This window comes from Epithele typhae (genome assembly GCF_022376455.1).
Source record: "Epithele typhae strain CBS 203.58 chromosome Unknown BXZ73scaffold_113, whole genome shotgun sequence".
NCBI classification, from domain to species: Eukaryota; Fungi; Basidiomycota; class Agaricomycetes; order Polyporales; family Epitheliaceae; genus Epithele; species Epithele typhae.
Window position 1 is genome coordinate 1 of NW_025954304.1, and position 19181 is coordinate 19181.

General features: G+C 58.6%; 6 protein-coding genes across 6 annotated transcripts; 2 read left to right on the forward strand and 4 right to left on the reverse strand.

The window, feature by feature from the left end:
• Positions 1-431: 431 nt before the first annotated feature.
• On the forward strand, positions 432-1091 carry BXZ73DRAFT_107495 (uncharacterized protein; the record flags this gene model as incomplete). Its single annotated transcript, XM_048016918.1, has 3 exons — positions 432-494; positions 562-805; positions 856-1091. 3 exons carry the CDS (start codon positions 432-434, stop codon positions 1089-1091), a joined length of 543 nt encoding a protein of 180 aa, XP_047871774.1.
• Positions 1092-2876: 1785 nt separating this feature from the next.
• On the reverse strand, positions 2877-3374 carry BXZ73DRAFT_27015 (uncharacterized protein; the record flags this gene model as incomplete). The annotated part of the gene is made up of 1 exon (XM_048017742.1): positions 2877-3374. A coding segment is annotated over one exon (498 nt), but the record flags the coding sequence as incomplete, so codon positions are not given.
• Positions 3375-4323: 949 nt separating this feature from the next.
• BXZ73DRAFT_107497 (uncharacterized protein) lies at positions 4324-5573 on the reverse strand (the record flags this gene model as incomplete). Its single annotated transcript, XM_048016919.1, has 3 exons — positions 4324-5129; positions 5225-5486; positions 5544-5573. 3 exons carry the CDS (start codon positions 5571-5573, stop codon positions 4324-4326), a joined length of 1098 nt encoding a protein of 365 aa, XP_047871776.1.
• A 300-nt stretch (positions 5574-5873) lies between these two features.
• BXZ73DRAFT_107498 (non-SMC mitotic condensation complex subunit 1-domain-containing protein) lies at positions 5874-10868 on the forward strand (the record flags this gene model as incomplete). The annotated part of the gene is made up of 14 exons (XM_048016920.1): positions 5874-6481; positions 6724-7111; positions 7173-7726; positions 7780-8534; positions 8584-8720; positions 8770-8842; positions 8899-9336; positions 9386-9549; positions 9642-10062; positions 10139-10206; positions 10259-10471; positions 10533-10589; positions 10648-10747; positions 10810-10868. 14 exons carry the CDS (start codon positions 5874-5876, stop codon positions 10866-10868), a joined length of 4035 nt encoding a protein of 1344 aa, XP_047871777.1.
• Positions 10869-11554: 686 nt separating this feature from the next.
• On the reverse strand, positions 11555-13724 carry BXZ73DRAFT_93204 (SAICAR synthase-like protein; the record flags this gene model as incomplete). Its single annotated transcript, XM_048026601.1, has 7 exons — positions 11555-11662; positions 11731-11942; positions 12002-12044; positions 12115-12799; positions 12849-12928; positions 12981-13217; positions 13713-13724. 7 exons carry the CDS (start codon positions 13722-13724, stop codon positions 11555-11557), a joined length of 1377 nt encoding a protein of 458 aa, XP_047871778.1.
• Positions 13725-16563: 2839 nt separating this feature from the next.
• On the reverse strand, positions 16564-19077 carry BXZ73DRAFT_82372 (uncharacterized protein; the record flags this gene model as incomplete). Its single annotated transcript, XM_048023698.1, has 6 exons — positions 16564-16668; positions 16718-16833; positions 16888-17917; positions 17988-18339; positions 18387-18871; positions 18925-19077. The coding sequence occupies 6 exons, from the start codon at positions 19075-19077 to the stop codon at positions 16564-16566; spliced, it is 2241 nt and encodes a 746-aa protein (XP_047871779.1).
• Between the last annotated feature and the right edge of the window lie 104 nt (positions 19078-19181).

Sequence of the window (19181 nt, forward strand, 5' to 3'; positions counted from 1 at the left end):
CGCGCACATTGAACTCCATGTCCGCGATCCGTCGCGCACATTGAACTCCATGTTCGCGATCCGTCGCGCACATTGCACTCCATGCCCGCGATCCGTCGCGCACATTGAACTTCATGCCCGCGATCCGTCACGGGCATTGAACTCCATGTCCGCGATCCATCGCGCACATAACCAGCCACCTCCGCGATCCGTCGCGCAGATTAAATCTCATGCATGCGATCCATCGCGCACATTGAGTCCACTTCCTAAGTCAAGTACTAATGTTCCAGTTTTTACAACCAATCCCCTCTCGACATGCCCAGGTCCGTGCGCATTTCTTTTTATCGCCGTTCTTTCTCAACGGCCAATCCCGTGCCCCCCACTGCGTATACATAAGTTGGCCTCCACTCCCCAACCAGTCCACCCATCTTTCCTTCATACCTCGACCATCCATGGCCTCCCAGTTCTTGGATTACGCCGCCTACGACATTGAGGTCACTTGCGTAGTCAGAGCCGTAAGTACTCTCGGTTCATAGGATTTTATAATAATCTCATTCCCTCACACTCGGATTTTCTCCGTAGTCCGATCTCGTCGCAAAAACGGCCACCATCAGCCAATCTTGGCCCTTTCCTGACCCCATTTTACTCGACATCTCTGATTTGAACGAGGTCACCCCTCCCGTTACTCACCTTCCTCTTCTCCCACCGACTAACATCTTTCAGGAAACTCGCTCCATCTTTGTCGAAAACAGACATGTCCATCTCAAAGGCTATATCCTCGGCAACGGCATCGTCAACGTCACCGAGGCTAGCGTTTTGAACGGCCGTGAGTACCACAGCCCACAGCCAGTGTCTACATCTGAACCACTTCCGTAGCATTTCGTAGAGGCTCTCTCACCAACCCGCTCACCGGAGCGGTACAAGAGCTCGAAGTCAGGCTCGCAAGAAGAACAATCTGGCCACCCGACACCAGCACTCCGGAGCAGAGTGAAGACGATGTGGGGTCCTCCGACGGCGAAGGCACTGACGAGGAGCACGTGGTCTCCGACTCCCTCTCCGACCCAGACTGGGAGATGGAAGAGGGGTCAGATGAGGAAGACGAAGAGGACTAATAAATATGCAGCCCTACATGTTGTCTATCGTTGGATATTGCTTCCCATACTGGCTTGCATCTACCTGTGAGGAATTTGTGTGAAAGATCCCTCTTGCTGGGGGACTTGCTCCCATTACCTACATGACACTGTCTGATTCATCGCGCACATTACACCCGACACTCCATCATGTGCGCGATAGATCGCAGACATGTGAGACACTGTCTACGATGATGTTCGCGAACCATCGCGCAGATGACAACTATACTGTGCAAACACCCATGTTCCATGTGCGCGATGGTTCGCGCACATTACAACTACACTTCATCATGTGTGCGAACCATCGTGCACATTACACCCTACATTCCACCATGTGCGCGATGGTTCGCGCACATTACAACTATGCTCCATGTGCGCGATGGATCGCAGACATTGTCTACAGATGTGCGCGAACCATCGCGCACATGGCAACTATGCTGTTCAAAGCACCACGGTCCATGTGCGCGATGGTTCGCGCACTGTGCAGATGGGCGCTAGTTCTATCCCTCCTCTAGTTCTTACCCTCATACCCCTAGAAAAACCCCCTCTCTATCAATCACGGGACCCATGACATCATATCAGGTGATCACTGACGTCATGTTCTAGGACATTCCAGAAGCGGCTATTTATAACCAATTGCCAATCTATCAATTGGAAATAGCTGAGTCAATCCCCGATCGGACATACATATCCCGGTCGGACATGCTGACTGCGACGTACGAGAATAGCGAGCGAATGAGATCGTTGCGATTACGGTAAGTAAGACCGTGACCTGATCCATTTGCAAGTATTAGTACACCAACTGACATACTCGAATATAGGCCTGATGAGACTGCATAAAGTCGAAAGGTCTCTGGAGGGGAAACCCCCAGATCTTGCCACTTTTCGAGTGCTCTCTCTTCATCCGTAGCCGCAACGCTCCTCCGCTCGCTCCGCTCGCTACGTCGCTCGCGTCTACTCCCCCCTAACCTAATCCAGTGTGTGAGCTCTCTGTCTCTCTTGTGGACATGTGGATGTTTGTGCTTCGGGCAGCATGCTGTGTCATCCAACACGCGTGGATGCCCGCCCATCCAGTACGTGTGGACAGAGGCCATATACCCTTCTTGGTGGTACCTCAGCGCGTGGATGTCTGCGCGTGCGGCGTCTGGGCTCCTACGTCTGATGGATGGCGCAGAACACGAGAGTGTCTGCGCATTGAACGTCCGCCTGCGTCCCTCTGTGTGCGGACGTCCGCGCATTGAACCTCCTGTGACCTGCATGTGTGTCTAGTATGCATTGAATGCTCAACTGTAGGTTGTTGGGTGCGCGGATGTCCGCGCATTGAACGCTCAGCTATAAGCCATTGGGTGCGCAGGTGTCCGCACGTTGAACAGTCTGCCAGGCTTCATTGCAAATGTACAGACATAGTGTACGACCTTGTCCTTCTGCGCGCGGACGTCCGCGCGTTTTGCCAAAGGCCTCTGAATTTTCTAACCCGAGCCTATCATTAACCCCCTGTAACTAGCCGAAACACCTCTTCTATTAGTGCCGCGCGTGTGTATAGATGCCTAGCGCACTTACCGGGTACGCAGAGTCAGCCCAGATCCACTCCCCATTAGGGAGCAGAACCTCATGATTTTGAGCGAGGAAAGTGGCGTCCCACGCAGTCGAGTCATGCGCACTACCAGTGTACCCGTAGCCCACGTCGATGATGCGCAGATTGGGTAGCGAGACGACCTGATAAGATGACTGTGAGTACCACATTTAACCACAGCTCAAGTGGCGTACCTGCAGGTTCAGGGAGTATCGACACTTCCGATCGAAGTAGCTCTCGCCATACCAGTGAGGGCGGCTGTACAACGGAATGAGGGTACCGTCGACGAGACACCAGCCATCCCGCCATCCTCGACAGGAGTGCTTCTCCACCCAGGTCTTTGCAGCTTCCTTCTCTTGCTCGTTTGGCATTCGGATGTTCGCCTTGCGCATGTGTGGACGTGTGAGGGCCTGAATAACTCTTCCGCAAGCCACAACAACGTAACCTTTGCTAACGCCGGCCCAACGGGCGACCTTGCTAAGACCTGCTGCATTGCCGTAATGTCCGAATCGAAAAAGAGCGATTGCAAGCTGCTGCTCGACAGGGAATTGGGGAGTATACGAGTCGTTGGAGAACACAGGATCATGGATGATGGATTCGAGAAGGCGGTCGAAGGTCCAGGGGGAAATGCGTAGTTCACTTCGGAACTGGTCTGGGCGAGAAGTCTTGTATTCAACAAGAACATGGTTCAAGAACGATTGATGGGGACGGGGGATTCTTGTGCGTGCAACTTGATAGCGTGATGCATAAAGACCTTGGACATACTGGAAAACGTAGTGACTGAGTGGGGTACTCTCCATATCGTCTCCTTCATCGTCCCACATGTCCTCGTAATCATCTCCTCCTGCATCCTCTCTGTCTGACTCGTCTCCAGAGCTTGATCCTGAAGGCTCCGGTTCAGAGAATTCGGTTGATCCATTGAGGGAGATATCGGAGGAGAGGGAGGAGATGTCAGAGGATATGTCAGAATAGCTGTCGATGTTGAGATCGGTGTCGGTGCCGGACGACCCGGACGTGTGAGCGGTTGAGCCGGCCTGTGATGTGGAAGACGAAATGGACGAGAGGGACGAGAGGGACGAGAGGGACGAGAGGGATGAGAGGGATGATGATTGTCGTAGTCTTGGAGAACTTTGCACTTCAAGAGGTAGAAAAGCCGCGCGGAATTGAGCGGCCGCTTGTGCACGCCTGACAGCTGCAAGGCGGGTGTGTTTGAGAAAAGCTCTCAGGATGTCTTCAGCGAGCTTGCGGCGGTTTGTTCGACGAGCCATGGTCGCAGAGGGACGGTACTAGGAACGAGTAGGAAGCGGTGGCTCATGAGATTTCTGGCGCTACGGATACACGATTATATAATACAAATGAGACCTGCAGGAGCGACGGAATCATCTGCTCAGACCTGCGGCAGGGACAGGAGCGGTCAAAGTTGAAGCCGATTCACAGGGCGATTCGCGGGCGATTCACAGGGATAAAACCGTGACGAATCAGCCGTATGAATCCATTTTTGAATCCCCGCGAATCGAGTAGTCTGACCTCCCCTATTGAAAGCAGGGAAACTTCGATGCACTCAAAGCGTGTTGCTTCGTTGACTTCGTCGAATAGAGGGTGTGATTATACGAGCATACCATACTACAAGCACCGTGCCAGCTACACCAATGGTGGTGCCGATGAGGACGACCCAACCCGTCGGATCGCTCCAAACACCATCTCGTCCATGCCGTCGCTCTCCGTCCCAATCTTGCCAGCGCCGATGAACACATGGTCGGGGATCTTCGCGAGCCGGTCGACCTCGGCGCGCATGTACTCGACCATCGTCTCCATCAGCTCCGGGTAGGCGACGTACTTGTACGCGTCCGCGGGTGCAAAGTCGTGCACGCCCGAACCGTCGTCGCGCGCCTCTTCCTCCGCGAGCCCCGCCTTCTCCACCCGGTCGAACTTTTCCATCTCGCCACCCGCGAGGTTGACCGTCCGGCGGAAGTACGGCTGCTCGGACCCGTCCTCGGGGTAGACGATCCCGCGCGCGCCACGCGCGCCCAGCATATTGCGCCAGACGGCGGCGGCGAGCTCGGGGTCGGAGCGGACGAGGCCAAGGTCGAAGGACATGCCCATGCCTGCCCACTGCTCTTTGAAGATCTTCATCTGCCGGGTGACGAGGCCCTCTGGTGCGCGACCACGGGCGAAGGGGGAGATCTTGTCGGCGTTGGCGACAGTGTAGAAGTCGGTGCGCGATGTGTATGGGAAGCCGAGATTGGCGGGGGTGAGCCTGCCAGGCTCGAAGGGCTGGAGGACGGCGCGGATGCGGTCCTCGATGTCGAGGAAGAAGTGGTCGATGAGTGCCTGGACGTAGTGGGTGCCATGCGGAGGTGGGAGGGCGCGGAGGCGAACGGTGAGCAGCCAGACGTGAAGGTTCGTGATCGTGAACCAGGACTGGAATGTCGGTGGGAAGCTCATCTCTGTGCGGACGTGTGAGCGGATGGGCGCGTAAGGTAGGTGGCAGCGAGGCGCATACAGCGACCCTGGGGAAGCGCGAGAGAGGAGAGGGGCTTACCATCTTTCCAAAATGCCTGCTCGTCGTCTGCGCGCGGAATGCAGAGGTCGCGGTACATGATGAACGCTCTCCTGCCCGCGTACTGTTTTGCGCTGCCGTAGCCCATGAGGCCGAGGACGCGGAAAAAGACCTCCTGCGCGCCGGGGTTGTTGCGAATATAACGGGTGAGCCAGGTTTCTGGCGGTGACGCAACCTCCGGGGTGCTACGCCTTTCTGTGCGTTTGTCTGCCGATGAAGGGGGCTCTGATGACGGCGGTGGTGGCTGGGTAGCCAAAGCGCGAGTTCGAGCAAAACTTGCGGGTGTTCGTGGAGTCCGCACAGCACGAGAAAGGGCTGTACGGGGAAGCATTGCGTCGCGCCGTGAGCTTGTAGATGCAGAGATACCCAGAGAGGGTTGGCGCGGCCGAGGCGGGAGCAGGAGGGGACGGTCGACGCGACGGAATAGAGGATGGCAGCCACCCCGTCAGCGGCTCGATCGTGACCGAGTCGTCCCAACTTGGCGCGCGGATGTCACGAACGCGGTGTGACAGACGCGACGCGTTCAACGCCTGTCACGCGCCCGCTTGCCCTCCGTCTTCGCCTCCGGCACTCAGCTCATTCCTCTCAGCCTCTGCCCGCCGCCCTTTTGGGCCGCCCTCACATAGCGAGCATGGACTTCGACATCCAAGAGGAACTCGCGTCGCTTTCCGAAGACGTCTCCGCCTACTCCATCCCCAATGAGGTCGACATCTCCGAAGACTCCTCCACTATCGCAGATGTCCTCCACACCGCTGTCGACGCCCTCGCCGACTCTCCAGACAACATCGCCGACCCACGCATCTTCGACGCCTACCGCTCCCTCCTCAAGCATGCATCTCATCTCCAGGGAATTCATATGACCAAGATCCTCGACTCCATCTCCTCCGCCTACGCTGCCCAGATCGAGGCCGCACACCGCAACGTTGACCAAGACGACTCCGACATGCTCGCCCATCACAGGAAGTGCCTCGAGATGTTCGCCTTCCTCTTGCAGTGGTTTGTTCTAGCCACCGAGAAGGTCAAGTCTTCAGGCGAGGACGACGCCCCAGCTCCGGCTCCCAAACCGAGGCGTGGTCGCGGCGGCAAAGCTACGGCGGCGAGAAGTACGCGCACGAAAACGAACGAGGAGTGGTCATGGATGGACCAGATACCCGCGATGCTCACCCTCATCCAGCGCCTCCTCCGCTTGAAGACACAACGGATCTGGCAGACAACCGCGGAGCGAGAGAACTTTATAAGGTGAGTCTTAGTTTCCCGTCTGGAGCACATATGGGCACTCCAAGACACCCGGTACCGCAAGAGATAGTGTAGTGCTTTTCGTGGAGGGCCGCTGTATCTCTTGTTCTTCAGTTGCCTGTCAAAGTGTGGAGACCCGAGTCTCGCTTCCACCTTGTCTTTGGAGCATATATGAACACTGGAGTTCGCCCGCTCCTCGACTCTCCTCTTTCCGTCCGAACGCGCCGCTCACGATTGTTTCCCAGCTGCGTCGTCCGCCCAATATACCACGTCCTCGAATCCGAGCAATACATGAAGTCCAAACCAATCAACGACGGCGTCGTCCGCGCCATCTGCCTCGCCGTCAAGCACCAGGGCCACGGGCTTGCCGCTCAAGTCGGACTCATGCAGTCCCTGCAGTACTATGAACATCTCCCCGACATCATTGCCGAGTGTCTCAACGCACTTGCCCAGCACTTCGACCACTACCAGCTCGGCGACGAGTTCCTCCGCGAGGTCTCCGGCAAGAGCTTCAGCGCACAGGACAACAAGGGCCCCCGCGTCTTCTCCCGTTTCCTCATCCGCTTTGCCGAGATCGCCCCGCGCCAGGTCCTCAAGCAGCTCAGTCTGCTCATCAAGCAGCTCGACTCCGAGGTCCGTGCCCCTCTCCCCTGCGCGCGCTCACGTTCGCTGACACCCCCGTCGCCCCCACCAGTCCTACCCGATGCGCATGGCTCTCGTCGAGGTCATCGGGCACATCATCCGCGAGCTCGCTGCGGAGATGGAAGGCGAGGACGCGGAGCGCAAGGCGCAAATGCTCAAGCAGCTCACCGGCCTGTACGAGCTCCTGCTCGAGCGCGTCCTCGACTTGTCTTCGTACGTGCGCGTCAAGGTCTTCGCCGTCCTTGCCCGCCTCTGTGACTGCGCGGCCAAGTTCCCGCAGCAGCGGCTGCTCATGACCAAGGCTGCCGTCGAGGCGCTCGAGGACAAGACGAGCAGCGTGCGCAAGAGCGCGATGAGCCTGCTCATCCGGCTCATCCTCACGCACCCATATGGGATCTATGGGGGCTTTTTGAGCGAGAACGAGTGGCAGGCGCAGTACCAGGAGGCAACGGATATGCTTGCCAAGATGGAGGGTGAGTTCGGGAAGGCGGTTGAGCGGGAAGAGGGAGAAGGGAGCGAGGACGACGACGAAGACGAAGAAGAGGACGACGACGACGACGCGGAGGACGCGGAAGAAGCTACCGGCTCAAAGAAACGTCGCAAGTCGTACGTTTACGCTCTATTGATCAGTATTAGCGTGCCCATTCACAAATTTTCAGGAAACGCAAGTCTGACGACGACATGGACGTGGATGGCGAGGAAGGCGGCGACGACGACGACGACGACGACGACGACGACGTGCCCATGGCCGATGCTTCCGACGACGACGCCCCTCGACCAAAGAAACGCGGCAAGAAGAAGAAACCACGCAAGTCCCAGCTCAATATGGAGGCCCTCACGAACGAGGCCGCGGCGCTCGGACAAATTAATCAAGACCAGCATCTCGAGCAGAAGCTGAAGAAGAAGTTCTGTCTCGATGCGCTCCAGTTCATCCGCGAACTTGGCGAGGCCATAAAGGCCGTGCAACGGCTCTTGGCGTCGACAAACAAGTTAGAGGTGCTGGAAGCCATGGAGTTCTCGCGTGTGGCGTACGAGTACAAGATCGAAGCGGCGGACGCAGGACTCAAGCGGATGCTGCATCTGATCTGGCACAAGGACAACAACTCGACGGCAGAGGACGGGAAGGAGGTCAAAGGGATCAAACTGCGGCTACTCGAGTGCTATCGCAGCATGTTCTTCGAGCCAGTACTCAACCTGGAACCGAAACAGCAGGTCAACCGCATCGCGAAGAACATGATCGAGTACGTTTCTGTTGCACATCCACTTTTGCCGATCGCTGAGTCGGCGCGGTGTGCTAGGTTGACTTATCATGCTACGCTCGCCGAGCTCACAAGTCTCGAAGAGATGATGCGCCAACTGATGGAGGAGGACCGCATACACGGTGACGTCGTGGCGAAGCTCTGGCAAGTGTACAGTGCGTCGACTGTATTTCATCCTCTGCCCATATTCTCACAAGCTGTCAGGTTCATCGAAGGGACTTCCCACGCGACAACGGCGTGGTGCGGTCATCGTGCTCAGCATGCTCGCACTCGCCAAGCGAGAAGTCGTCGCCAACCACGTAGAGATTCTCATGAACGTCGGCTTGGGCGATAAGGGGAAGGTGGGCACGCACATATCCATCGCTCCATGTCTTGCTTACGCCGGCGCAGAACGACTTGACTCTAGCTCGATACACATGTGTCGCTCTACAGCGCCTAAACGGCAGCGCGAAGAAGGTGAAAGGTTCGTTCCCCGCCGAAATCTTTCCCGGCCGCACCGTCTGACATAGCACAATGCAGGCTCCCTTCTCGATAAGACTCTGCGGTACCCCATGGAGAACCCTCTGTTCTCCAAGCTGCAGGTGGCCATGGAGCGCCCCTGCCGCTCGAAGGAGTGGTTCCCGATGGCAGAGCAGGCGATCAACACCGTCTATAACCTCGCCGAGAGGCCGGACCTCTTCTGCACCAAGCTCATCAAGAATTTCACTCGCCGCGTGTTCTCGAAGAAGGGCGGCGGACTGGCCCCGTCGCAATCGCAGAACGGGAACCCTGACGCGATGGACGAAGACGAGGGCGGAGATCCCGACAAGGCCTCGCAGTCAGAGGGCGGGGATACGGCGGACACGTTCGAGCTCAGCCAGCTCTTGTTCATCGTCGGTCATGTCGCGATCAAGCAGATCGTCTTCCTCGAGCTTGTCGAACGCGAATGGAAGCGACAGAAGCATGAGCGCGAGCTAGGTACGGCCTTGCGGTGCCTCCGGTACACCAGTGCTGACTCTGCGTTCAGCCGAGAAAATCGGAGGTGCAGCGGAGAAGTCGAAGGAGCAGGAGGAGCTCGACCAGGTCGCTGGAAACGCAGAGGACGAGATCGGCGAGCGCGTCGCAGGCATGCGCGAGCACGAGCTTCTCCACGGGCCGAAATCGCTGCTGGCGAAGTTCGGGCCAATGCTCGTGCACATCGCCGGCAACCCTCAGATCTACAAGGCAAGTCTCGACCTTTTTTTTTTTTCGTTTTCACCGGTTTAATGTTGACATGCGTCCAGAACCAGCTCATCCGTGCGACGGCGACGCTCTCTCTCAGCAAGTTCCTCTGCGTCAGCTCTCAATTTTGCGAGGAGCATCACCGGCTGCTCTTTCGCGTGCTCGAGAAATCGCGCGACCCCGGGATCAGGAGCAACATCGTCATCGCGCTCGGCGACGTCGCCGTCGCGTTCAGCAGCATAATCGACGAAAGCAACGACGAGCTCTACAAGGGCCTCCGCGACGGGGACATAGTCGTCAAGAAGAACACACTCATGGTGCTCACGCACCTGATCCTGAACGGGATGGTCAAGGTCAAGGGCCAGATGGGTGAGATGGCCAAGTGCGTCGGGGACGAGGACGAGCGGATATCGGACCTCGCAAAGCTCTTCTTCCAGGAGCTGTCGTCGAAGGACAACGCGATCTACAACAACCTCCCGGACGGTACGTGCTCCCCGTGTCGCCGCCATGCACACTTGAACTAACACGTGTCATGCAGTGATAAGTTATCTGTCCGTAGGCGAGCGCTCGATCGACGAAGAGGCATTCCAGAGCACTATGAAGTACATCTTCACCTTCGTCCAGAAGGTCCGTTCCTCCTTGCCCTTCACCACGCCCGGCTGACCACCCTCGTCCACAGGAGAAGCAAGCCGAGAATATCGTCGACAAGCTTTGCCAGCGCTTCCGGACCGCAGAGGAGCCCCGGCATTGGCGCGACATTGCATACTGCCTCTCCTTGCTCCAGTATAAGTCCGAGCGGTCCGTCAAGAAGCTCACCGAGAACCTCCAATTCTACCGAGACAAGGTCCACGAGGAGACCGTTTACCAGCTCTTCCAAGAGATCATCGCCAAGGTCTGCTCCCACACCCATACCCGTACCCGGGCCCGCCTTGCTGACCGCGTCTCCCTTGCAGGCACGGCAGAACAAATCCGCGAACAAGCCCGACACGGAGCTCAACGAGTTCGAGACGGTGAGCGTCCCGGCGTCAGCCCCCCTCCGCCCGCTGACCGTCATATGTTCTCTCCCAGGCGCTGCTCGAGTGCCGGCGACAGGGCGCAGAAGATCATGACTTCGAAAAGGGCGTCGCGAAGCGAAAGCGGACCGCCAAGAAGCGGCAGCAACGAGCAAGTGCGTGTCCCGTCCTTTCCCTGTCTCTCGCGTTGTGCATGGGTTTAACGTCGCAAACACAGCTCAACGGACGCGGAAAGCGCCCGCAAAACACGTCGAGGACGACGAAGACGACGAGTGACACCGCCCGTTCCGTCCCGCATTGTTTGCCTTTGCCACTACACTCTTACCGACTGCGCCTTCGACCGGCTGGCTGGCCCTCCTCGTTGCGCCCGCTTTGTATTTGCAGATGAATTGTATTCCACGCCTGTATATCAGCACACGTAGTACATTATATACTGTATAAAATGTGACGGATTGATGCGAATGCGCGAGTCGGAGAAGGTCCAGGGGAGCGAGAGCAGCAGACACGGTGGGATCGATCACAACCGAGAGATGGGAAGGGAGAACGAGACGCATAACGAGCGTGGGCGCGCGGCCTCATACGCAGGCCCGCCGGGATTGTAATCGAATCAAATAAGGAGCGTGGACGCGGGCGTCGTGCCGCGGTATGTAAGCCGGATCGGGGAGGGTGTCGTCCATGGCAGTGTCGGGCCAGGGAGGGATGGGGAGGAGCGGAAGGCGGCGGGGGGGGTGGAATTGAAGGGGAGTACGTAGGGTATTCTCCGAGAATAGGATATGGCGCCAGGCCGGGGCGTCAGAGGAGGACGGGGGAGCGTCCGTTACGCGCAGCAACACAAGCCAGACCCCGGCCTGTCGAATAGTAAATAGTCTAAACAACGCGCGGGGACACCGTGCCAAGGGAAATAAACAAGATGAATGTGAAAGATGGGGAATACGGAAAGAAAGTAGAAATGAGGCGGCCACTTACTCGGCCTTGAACCGTGTGCCGCCTTCGCCACCACGCATGATCGCTTTCATGAATGAGAAGAATCGGCCGGCGTACTCGACGGCAGGTACGGGGCTGATCTTGTGCTGCACGCGCGAACATAGGCGCGTCAGCATCGAGGCAAACAAACGCATGAAAAAGCAAGACAACATACCCGATCAGCCTGCATCCCTTTCCACAAGTGCTCGAGTTTCTTCAAAGTGTTGTAGGGTGTGAGGATGTCGATGACGCCGAGGTAGTAAATCGTGTCCATGTCACCGTTCCCCTCGTCCGTCGCGCGCAATCCACCCTCGTCCTGGTAGAAAATGAAGTGCTGGCGCTCTCCCGTATCCTCCTCGGGTAGTGTGATGACCCCGATCCGAGAGACTGTGGATCCGCCTCGCGCATGATCCTGCGCATCGCGATCGCCTCGGGCGACTGCGGACCCTTGCTCACCGTCTTCTTACGAGAGATGAGGGGCATGTCGGGCTGCGGGTGCGACCGGCCGTTAGGACGACGCACAGCACTGACGGGGAAAGCGCGCAAACGGAAGACTCACCGAGAAGACGCGGAGAGTATTGCGCCGCACGTTATCCCTGTTCCCGCGACGCATGTTGTGGATACCGATGAGCAGCGAATAGTCCATGACTCCGATGGTCTTCAGCAGCTCCGAGTCCCGACGCAGCTGTTCCGTAAGGAGCGCACGTTTCTCTGGCCCGAGCTCAAGCGTCTTGCCGCGGTTGATCCAGTTGAGGTCCTTCAGCACCGCGCGGGGGTTCTGCGCCGCCTTCTCCTCCGAATACTCGCGCCCAACAGTGGACCCCTTGAGGTCGTATGTCTCGTGGACGTCCTTGTGCGCCGGGAAGAGGTTGTTCATGATCACGAAGTGGATCTTGCGCCCGTGCGGGAGCTTTACACGATGGAGACCGTAGAATCGTGATAGTAGGGTATGCGGGTTCGTCTTCACGTGTTCGTAGTACTGCTTCAGGATTCGCCGAAGAAACTTGTGCTCGTTGTGGTGAATCGTCTTGATGATGAACCGGTAGTCGCGCGAGAAGTAGAAGAACGAACCAGACTTGCCCGGCGAACCGAGCTCGGAGAGGATATACTTCGCGGTCAGCGACAGCAGGTAGTCGGCGGGGTCGAGGTGGAAGTAGTCTTCGCGCAACTCGCGGAAGACCCAAGGGGCGTAGTCCTTGAACTTGAAGTCGTACTTGGCGGAGGGCGTAAGTTCGTTACCGACACTATCCGCAGGTTAGTCAATGCACCCCAGACACACAAACAGAGACTCACATATCAAACGAATATTTATGTCGGGCTGTGTAGTCTTCGTCGGTGAGTGGTCTCCGGATTTTTGCTTGACAGCGTGAAACCTGGGAACCGTCGTCAGCTGCGGACACATACACGCGGCGAAGGAACGCTTACAGCTATCCGGATACCAGTGAGCATGTTGTACATCAACACATAGTTGACATGATCCTCGCCGATGAGGTTCCCCACCAGCGGCCTGTCATCTGCGCGGGATAGCGTAGTGCCTTGGCGAGTGAGAACGCGCTCAGCCTCTTGTTGCTCCTTGGCACGTTTGACGCGCTGACGGCGGATCTGCTCCGCCTGCTGCTGGATGTCGTCCGCGAGCCCACCCGGGTCTTCCAATGTCGTCGGCTGGGAGCCGGTCATCGTCAAATGCCGGGCGACGCGCGGCGGCGACTGCTGAGTGGAGCTCGAGCCGGCTCCGGCGCCGATGGTATATCGTCGAGAGGGCTTGTGCGGTACTGGGGGCTGGAGGTAGCCCTCTACGGATATGTGACCTGTACGGGACGTTTGTGTCTTCGACGTGGTTGCCGGAGCAGGAGACAGTGAGGGTGGCTCGTCGGCGAAGGTGCCATCGATGGTGCTTTCCGACTGGCCGTACGAGGTCGTGCGCTGGGACGACTTGGTTTCCGCAGACGACCGATGGCGAAGGGAGGTTGAGCCAAGGCGGGGGAGTCGTGCGGGGTCGCGAGAGACGGAAGTGGTGCGTTCAAAAGGCTCTTCGAAGGTGACCGGGCGGGACGCAGAGCGGTCGGAGGAGAAGGAGGCGGAGGGGACGTGCTTATGGACCGGGGGCAGTTCCTCATGCTCCACGCTCGACGGCGGTGACGGCGGTGGCGGGCCCACGTTCGAGTCCATGCTTTCTTCGCGGCGGTTGTGGTGAAAGCCAGAGACAGCGTGTGTTAGGGCAGCGCCGGCCCTGTCGAGCATGCTCTCAGGGACAGGGCCATGGGCAAGCTGGACGGTGTTGTTGGTGACCTTGAGAATGTGGATGTCTGGCTGGGCGCCATGAGCGATGGTATGGAGGGGGTTTATTCCCTCGTCATCGCGTTGAGGCGCATATAGGGAGGATTTATGGGAGGAGGACAGCTGGTGGTGATGAGCAGAACGCGAGGACGGCGACGACGAGACGTGGGAGGGCCGTGCGAGGTCGTCAAAAGCGGCGGGGGATGAGGTGCGGGGAACGTGGAACGTAGAGGTGGCCATAGGCAGGAGAGGAAAGGCGAGGAGGTCGTGGCCGCCGGTGCCGTGGTTGGGAACGAGTGCTTGCTCGTCGAGGCGGAGGGTGAGAACGCCGGCCCCGCCCAGTCCCTTTTCCCGCCCCAGAGCGCCGGCTTTCGGACTTACCCTCCGCCGCTAAGCCGCCTATTCGGGGTCCCATTCAAATCCCACTTTTCTACTGACCCCCGAGATGCATCCGCCCTTGGCATTCAAAGACACTGGCTAGTTACATATGCCGAACGCTTCTCTCTTTCTCGCATTAGGCATTCGTCGTCGACCCACTGAGCCCCGACCGCACTCGGCGCTCTGACGGCAGGCCGGAGCGCTCGGCATCAGATTTCGCCCGCGCTTTTTCGATAGATTACGTAATTAAACGACCGAACATCCAGTGGCGTTTTCTCTCTTTCGCCCTTCTCACTTCAGCGCTTCCGCACCCACCATCCCCTCCTCCTTCTCCCCTGGACTCGCCGACTGTATCTAGACATACGTGCGCACAGATGTAATTTTAGCTCCGCATCCTACATCCTCACACCGTCCTCTAGTGCTGTGCGAACTCCACGCCGAACGCCGGCCGGGTCGATCTCGCGCGTTGGGACGTCCGAGTCTGTTTCGTCACCACCATCCGCGTGGCCAGCGGGCGCAGCGCTCGTAGTATGGTATTCCAATATGTATAATCTCACCCTCTATTCGGTGAAGTCGACGATAAAACCCGCGCTTCGCGTGTATCAATTTCAACCTCAACATTTCCAGCCCTTAAACAATACCTATGCTCGGCGAAAGATCCACTGGAGAAGTCAGATACGCAAGCCGTGGGATATATGTACGCCCTTCACTTCGTTTGTCGTCTATAATCTGCTGCTAATCACGTTTGACCAGCAACATCTTGATTTTGTAGGCACATACTATCTAACCTAGCACGCAGGACAGGCGGAATGCGTTCCAGACTCGAATGACTAAGAAACGCAGGTATGCGGTGGCCAAAATAAGTGCTTCCTGGAATTCGCGCTCAAGCGTTGTCGCCACCGTATACGTCAATGTCCCCATGACCACTTGTCGACACACCAAGGAAATACTGATGCTACACATGTCGGTGGGACAGATCTAGAGATGACGCACAATGGAATCGTATGAAGAAACCGATGGGCCAGCCCAAATGTCCGTCTAACGAGTGAACAACCCAGTCATTCGGCCCCACAAGAATCGGGACGTCGCGCGAGCTGGCCAGGTGAGGAGCAGGAGCGAGCCGCGAAGCAAGGTTCTGGGGTGCAGCGCGTTGATGCTAGGGAACGCGCATACGGCCAGCGATGGTTAAAACTCGAGACCGGATACGAAGATCAAGAGATAGTACTCCGCGTCGTACTTCCTCTTCGCGTGCACGGTAAGGACCGAATGAGCGACGATCAGGATACACCTATTATACAGGGAAATACTCACGAGCTTTGGTTTCGCCTGGCTGAGCGGCGGGGGATAGATTGACGACAAAGGAGCGTGGGATGGAAGGGCGGGCGTGGTCGCCGCGCGGGGTGAACGTCAAGACGACCCGTGGGCCTTAGGTTAGAGTGCACTTCTTAAAGAACGCGCATGTACAAGCGGGAACTGATATCGCTCTAGCCGCTGGCTCGTTGTAACGCACTCACTGTCTGCACGACAGTCGCAAAGCCTCACAGACCCGCACCGCGCGACCGTCCACGACCGACGCAAGTCCTCCTGCACCGAGCAAGCGGCCCGCAGCTGGCACCGCTGGGTCGTCGCGCGTCGATGCTACATGCTCACGTGTGCCGCGTGGAGGGTCGTCATCACTCTATAAGTTACGAAATGCGGCACTTGAACGTCGGGTTAACGGGGTGAGTTGGGATGTACACACAAACATCCCGCCCTCCTGGCCGTGTCATTCCATACCATGTCGTCGGTGCTCTCGCCTGCCGCCCACCCTGTGCCCAGCTGGCGACCGTCGTGAGTTCTATTGGCTCCATTACCACGCTGGTTGATCGTTCGCGACGTGGAGATCGCCTTGAGCGTCGCGCTGCGCACCGCGACATCATAATGCCCAGGTCGCCCAGAGGCGCCAGGGCTTGTTCTTCGCAGCAGCTTTCTTCATCTATCGAAGCTTCCTGCGTCGTCAACGACCATGTAATTAATTGCGAAGCCAGAAATTCAGAAGACAGCAGATTATATGCCGTGACGCGCACGCCAACCCTCCACAACGAATTCGTCCGGATCGTTCTGGAGTTGCTAGGCCACCGTTATCTGGTGTTCTTCGTCCTTGCTGCACGCGTCACTTGCTTGAGTGGCTTTCCGATCGTTGCAGGATCCGCACGGTGCAAGGACTGAGAGCACTCTGGGAGTCTGGGGGCTGGAAGGGAGTCAACGTAGTGCGGATTTCGTATTCATACATCAGAAGCGTCAAGGGAAGCAGATCTAGAGCAAGGGAAGTGGGAAGCATATGCAGCAGCAGAAAGTTGCGCGGTCGGGCGCTCTACTCGTTCGTAGGCGCGGCGCGGATCCGCCGTGAAGGACGCTTGGGCTTGGATGGACCAGGTTCTAACGACATCACGCGTGGCCCAGTGACGGGCTCCTGCGTCTGTATGACTGGGGTAAGCGGGAGTCTCCAACAGAACGCGAAGACGTACCGGGACCAAGCGGCCGCCCGCCGGACGCTTGCCGATGACGAGCCCGTTCCTGACGACAATGTCGAACGCGTCGCGTTCATGACGCTCCGCCATCTCCCGCGCCAGCGCCCGTTCGTCTATCGAAAGGACAATGGTCAGCGTGCGCGCGCAGCGAAAGGAGGAGGACGGACCAGTGACGGGCGACCCCGCGAACTCGAACACCCGCAGGAGCCCCTCGTTGTGCGCCGCGACCACCAGCCGGCCCGTGGTCTCGTCCCACGCGAACGCGTCCGCCCGCGTCCCCACGAGCTCCTCGCCCTCCTCAGGCGCGCCAAAGTCGACCGACGGCAGCCACATGCATTGCCGCGGGTCTGGCGGATTCGGCTCCGGGACGTACGGCGCGTCCGGGTCCGCGGGCGGTGGCAGCGCCCCGTGCGTGACCACGCCGTCGAGCGCGACGACGGGAAGCGTGAACGCGCAGTCAACCACCGCGTGCACCGACGTGATCTTGGGCGCGATCGAGACGTCGTCGCGATCGGAGCCTACGACGAGCGGCTTGTGCGACGCCGGGAGCAGCTGTGTGCGCGCGTGCAGGACCGGCCAGTCGAACGAGTGCAGCACACACCGATCGAGATCGTACGTCCACGTCTTGAACTCGAGGCCGTGGTCGGTCGTGAAGGCCTGCTGGCGCGCTTCGAACATGATCCGGATGATCTGGTGCGTGCGCTCGAGGCGCGCGAACATCACGAGCGAACGAGGTGGCTTCGGGACCGTCGCTTGAGGCGCCCAGAGCAAGGGGTCGGGGATCGTCGCCGGCGTGTCTTGCAAGTGTCCCAGCGTGGCAAGCTCAGGAGAGGGGAGATGCGGCAGGTACGGAGCTCGCTGCGACTGCGGCTGGTTGGGGGCCGGTGGCCGTGGTTCCGGAGGAGCGGTCGCGTTCGAATTGGGCCGAGGTGCTGGCGGCGGTGCGAGGTACTCCTCTGCGTTCGGCATGTGCGGCAACTCGGGCATATAGAACTTGTCGATCGACGCTTCCGGTTTGACCTTGCAGACCGCGTCGCTGATACGCTCGAGCGTGTACGGAGCCTTGCCAGACGGAAGCGCGGGAAACTTTTCGAACGTGTAGATCGGCGGCTTGCCGTGCTCACGCGATCGGGCTTCGCGGACGACGAGCACGACGTGTTCGTCTGGAATCAGGCGTATGGCGCGTATGGCGTGCTCCTGGGTGCGGTGCGTGCATGAGCCAGCGACAACAGACGGATCTAGAGGGCCGGCAGCTTACGCGACGGACCAGCGAGCCAACACTGCATGCCAGGGTGGCAACTGCACCCTTGTTCAGGCATTTGAACGCGACGTGCTTCGGACCCTTCGCGACGGCCAGGTACGGACCGCCCCACATGTCCGCCAACGTCGGACAGGAGAGTTGCTTGCGCGAAGCGAGAGAGACGAGGTTTTGGAACGGCTTGGGCAGCGTGTCGGCAAAGTCGCGGTATTGCTGGGTGTCCGTCGGGTACGGGATGTCGGCGAGCTGTTGCAGGTTCTTGAGAGGCGCGAAGACGACGTTGCACTGGTAGCGGAACTCGATCGACTCGATTTTGTGCTCGGTGCTGTACACGTCAGGCGGCTTGATGCGGCCCTTTTCGCTGTGGCGTCGTCAGCGTTGTGGGCGAGAAAACAGGAGCAGACGTACGCGTCGTGCCTCATTCGTCGCGAGTGGTAGTCGCGTGAGATGAACGCGACCACGAGAGACGGCTCGCCCATGACCGTCATGTACTTTGCCGTGAGGTCGTAGGCCTTGTTGCCTGTAGGGAACGCCGTGAGCGCACGCGGCGGATTGTTCTCGATGGAGTAGACTACGACCGAGTGTTCCGAGTGCGACGGGGTGTGCACGGACGCGACGAGGTGCTGGCTGCCGGGAAGGAGGACCATCGAAGAGACGGGATGCGAGCATCGGAAGTCCCACACACTGTGCGGAGTTGGCGCTGCTCGGTCCCAGTTGCGGTCGAGGGAGACGGCGCGGACGAGCAGGCGCTCGACCTCGTCGCCGCTCAGATGCGGGAGACGATTTCGACCGGGGATGGGCGCCATCGGAGGCACGCGGAGGTCCTTGTGGCGAGCGAGCATGCGCTTCCAGACGATGGGTTGGTGCGTGAGGTCTCGAAAGAGACGGTTGACCTGCAAGGCGATACAGTGACTCGTACTGAGTGCACGAGACGACGACGACGCACCATGCGAAGGCGTATTATATCGATCACGTCGAGGTAATCGAAAACGACGTCGACAAGAACATCGTTTGGGAGCGAGTCGAGAGAGATTCTGCGGGTTGGCCGGATGAACCGGTGGAAGATGTCAAAGGGCCGATGGATGATGAACGAGGGCATGGTCGGGCAGCCAGGACACCGCGAGGGAGGCGGGTCGCAGGTGGCTGAGAAGGGGAAAGGGGCAAGCAGCGAGCATGGCGCCGAGGGTATAAGTGGGATGCATT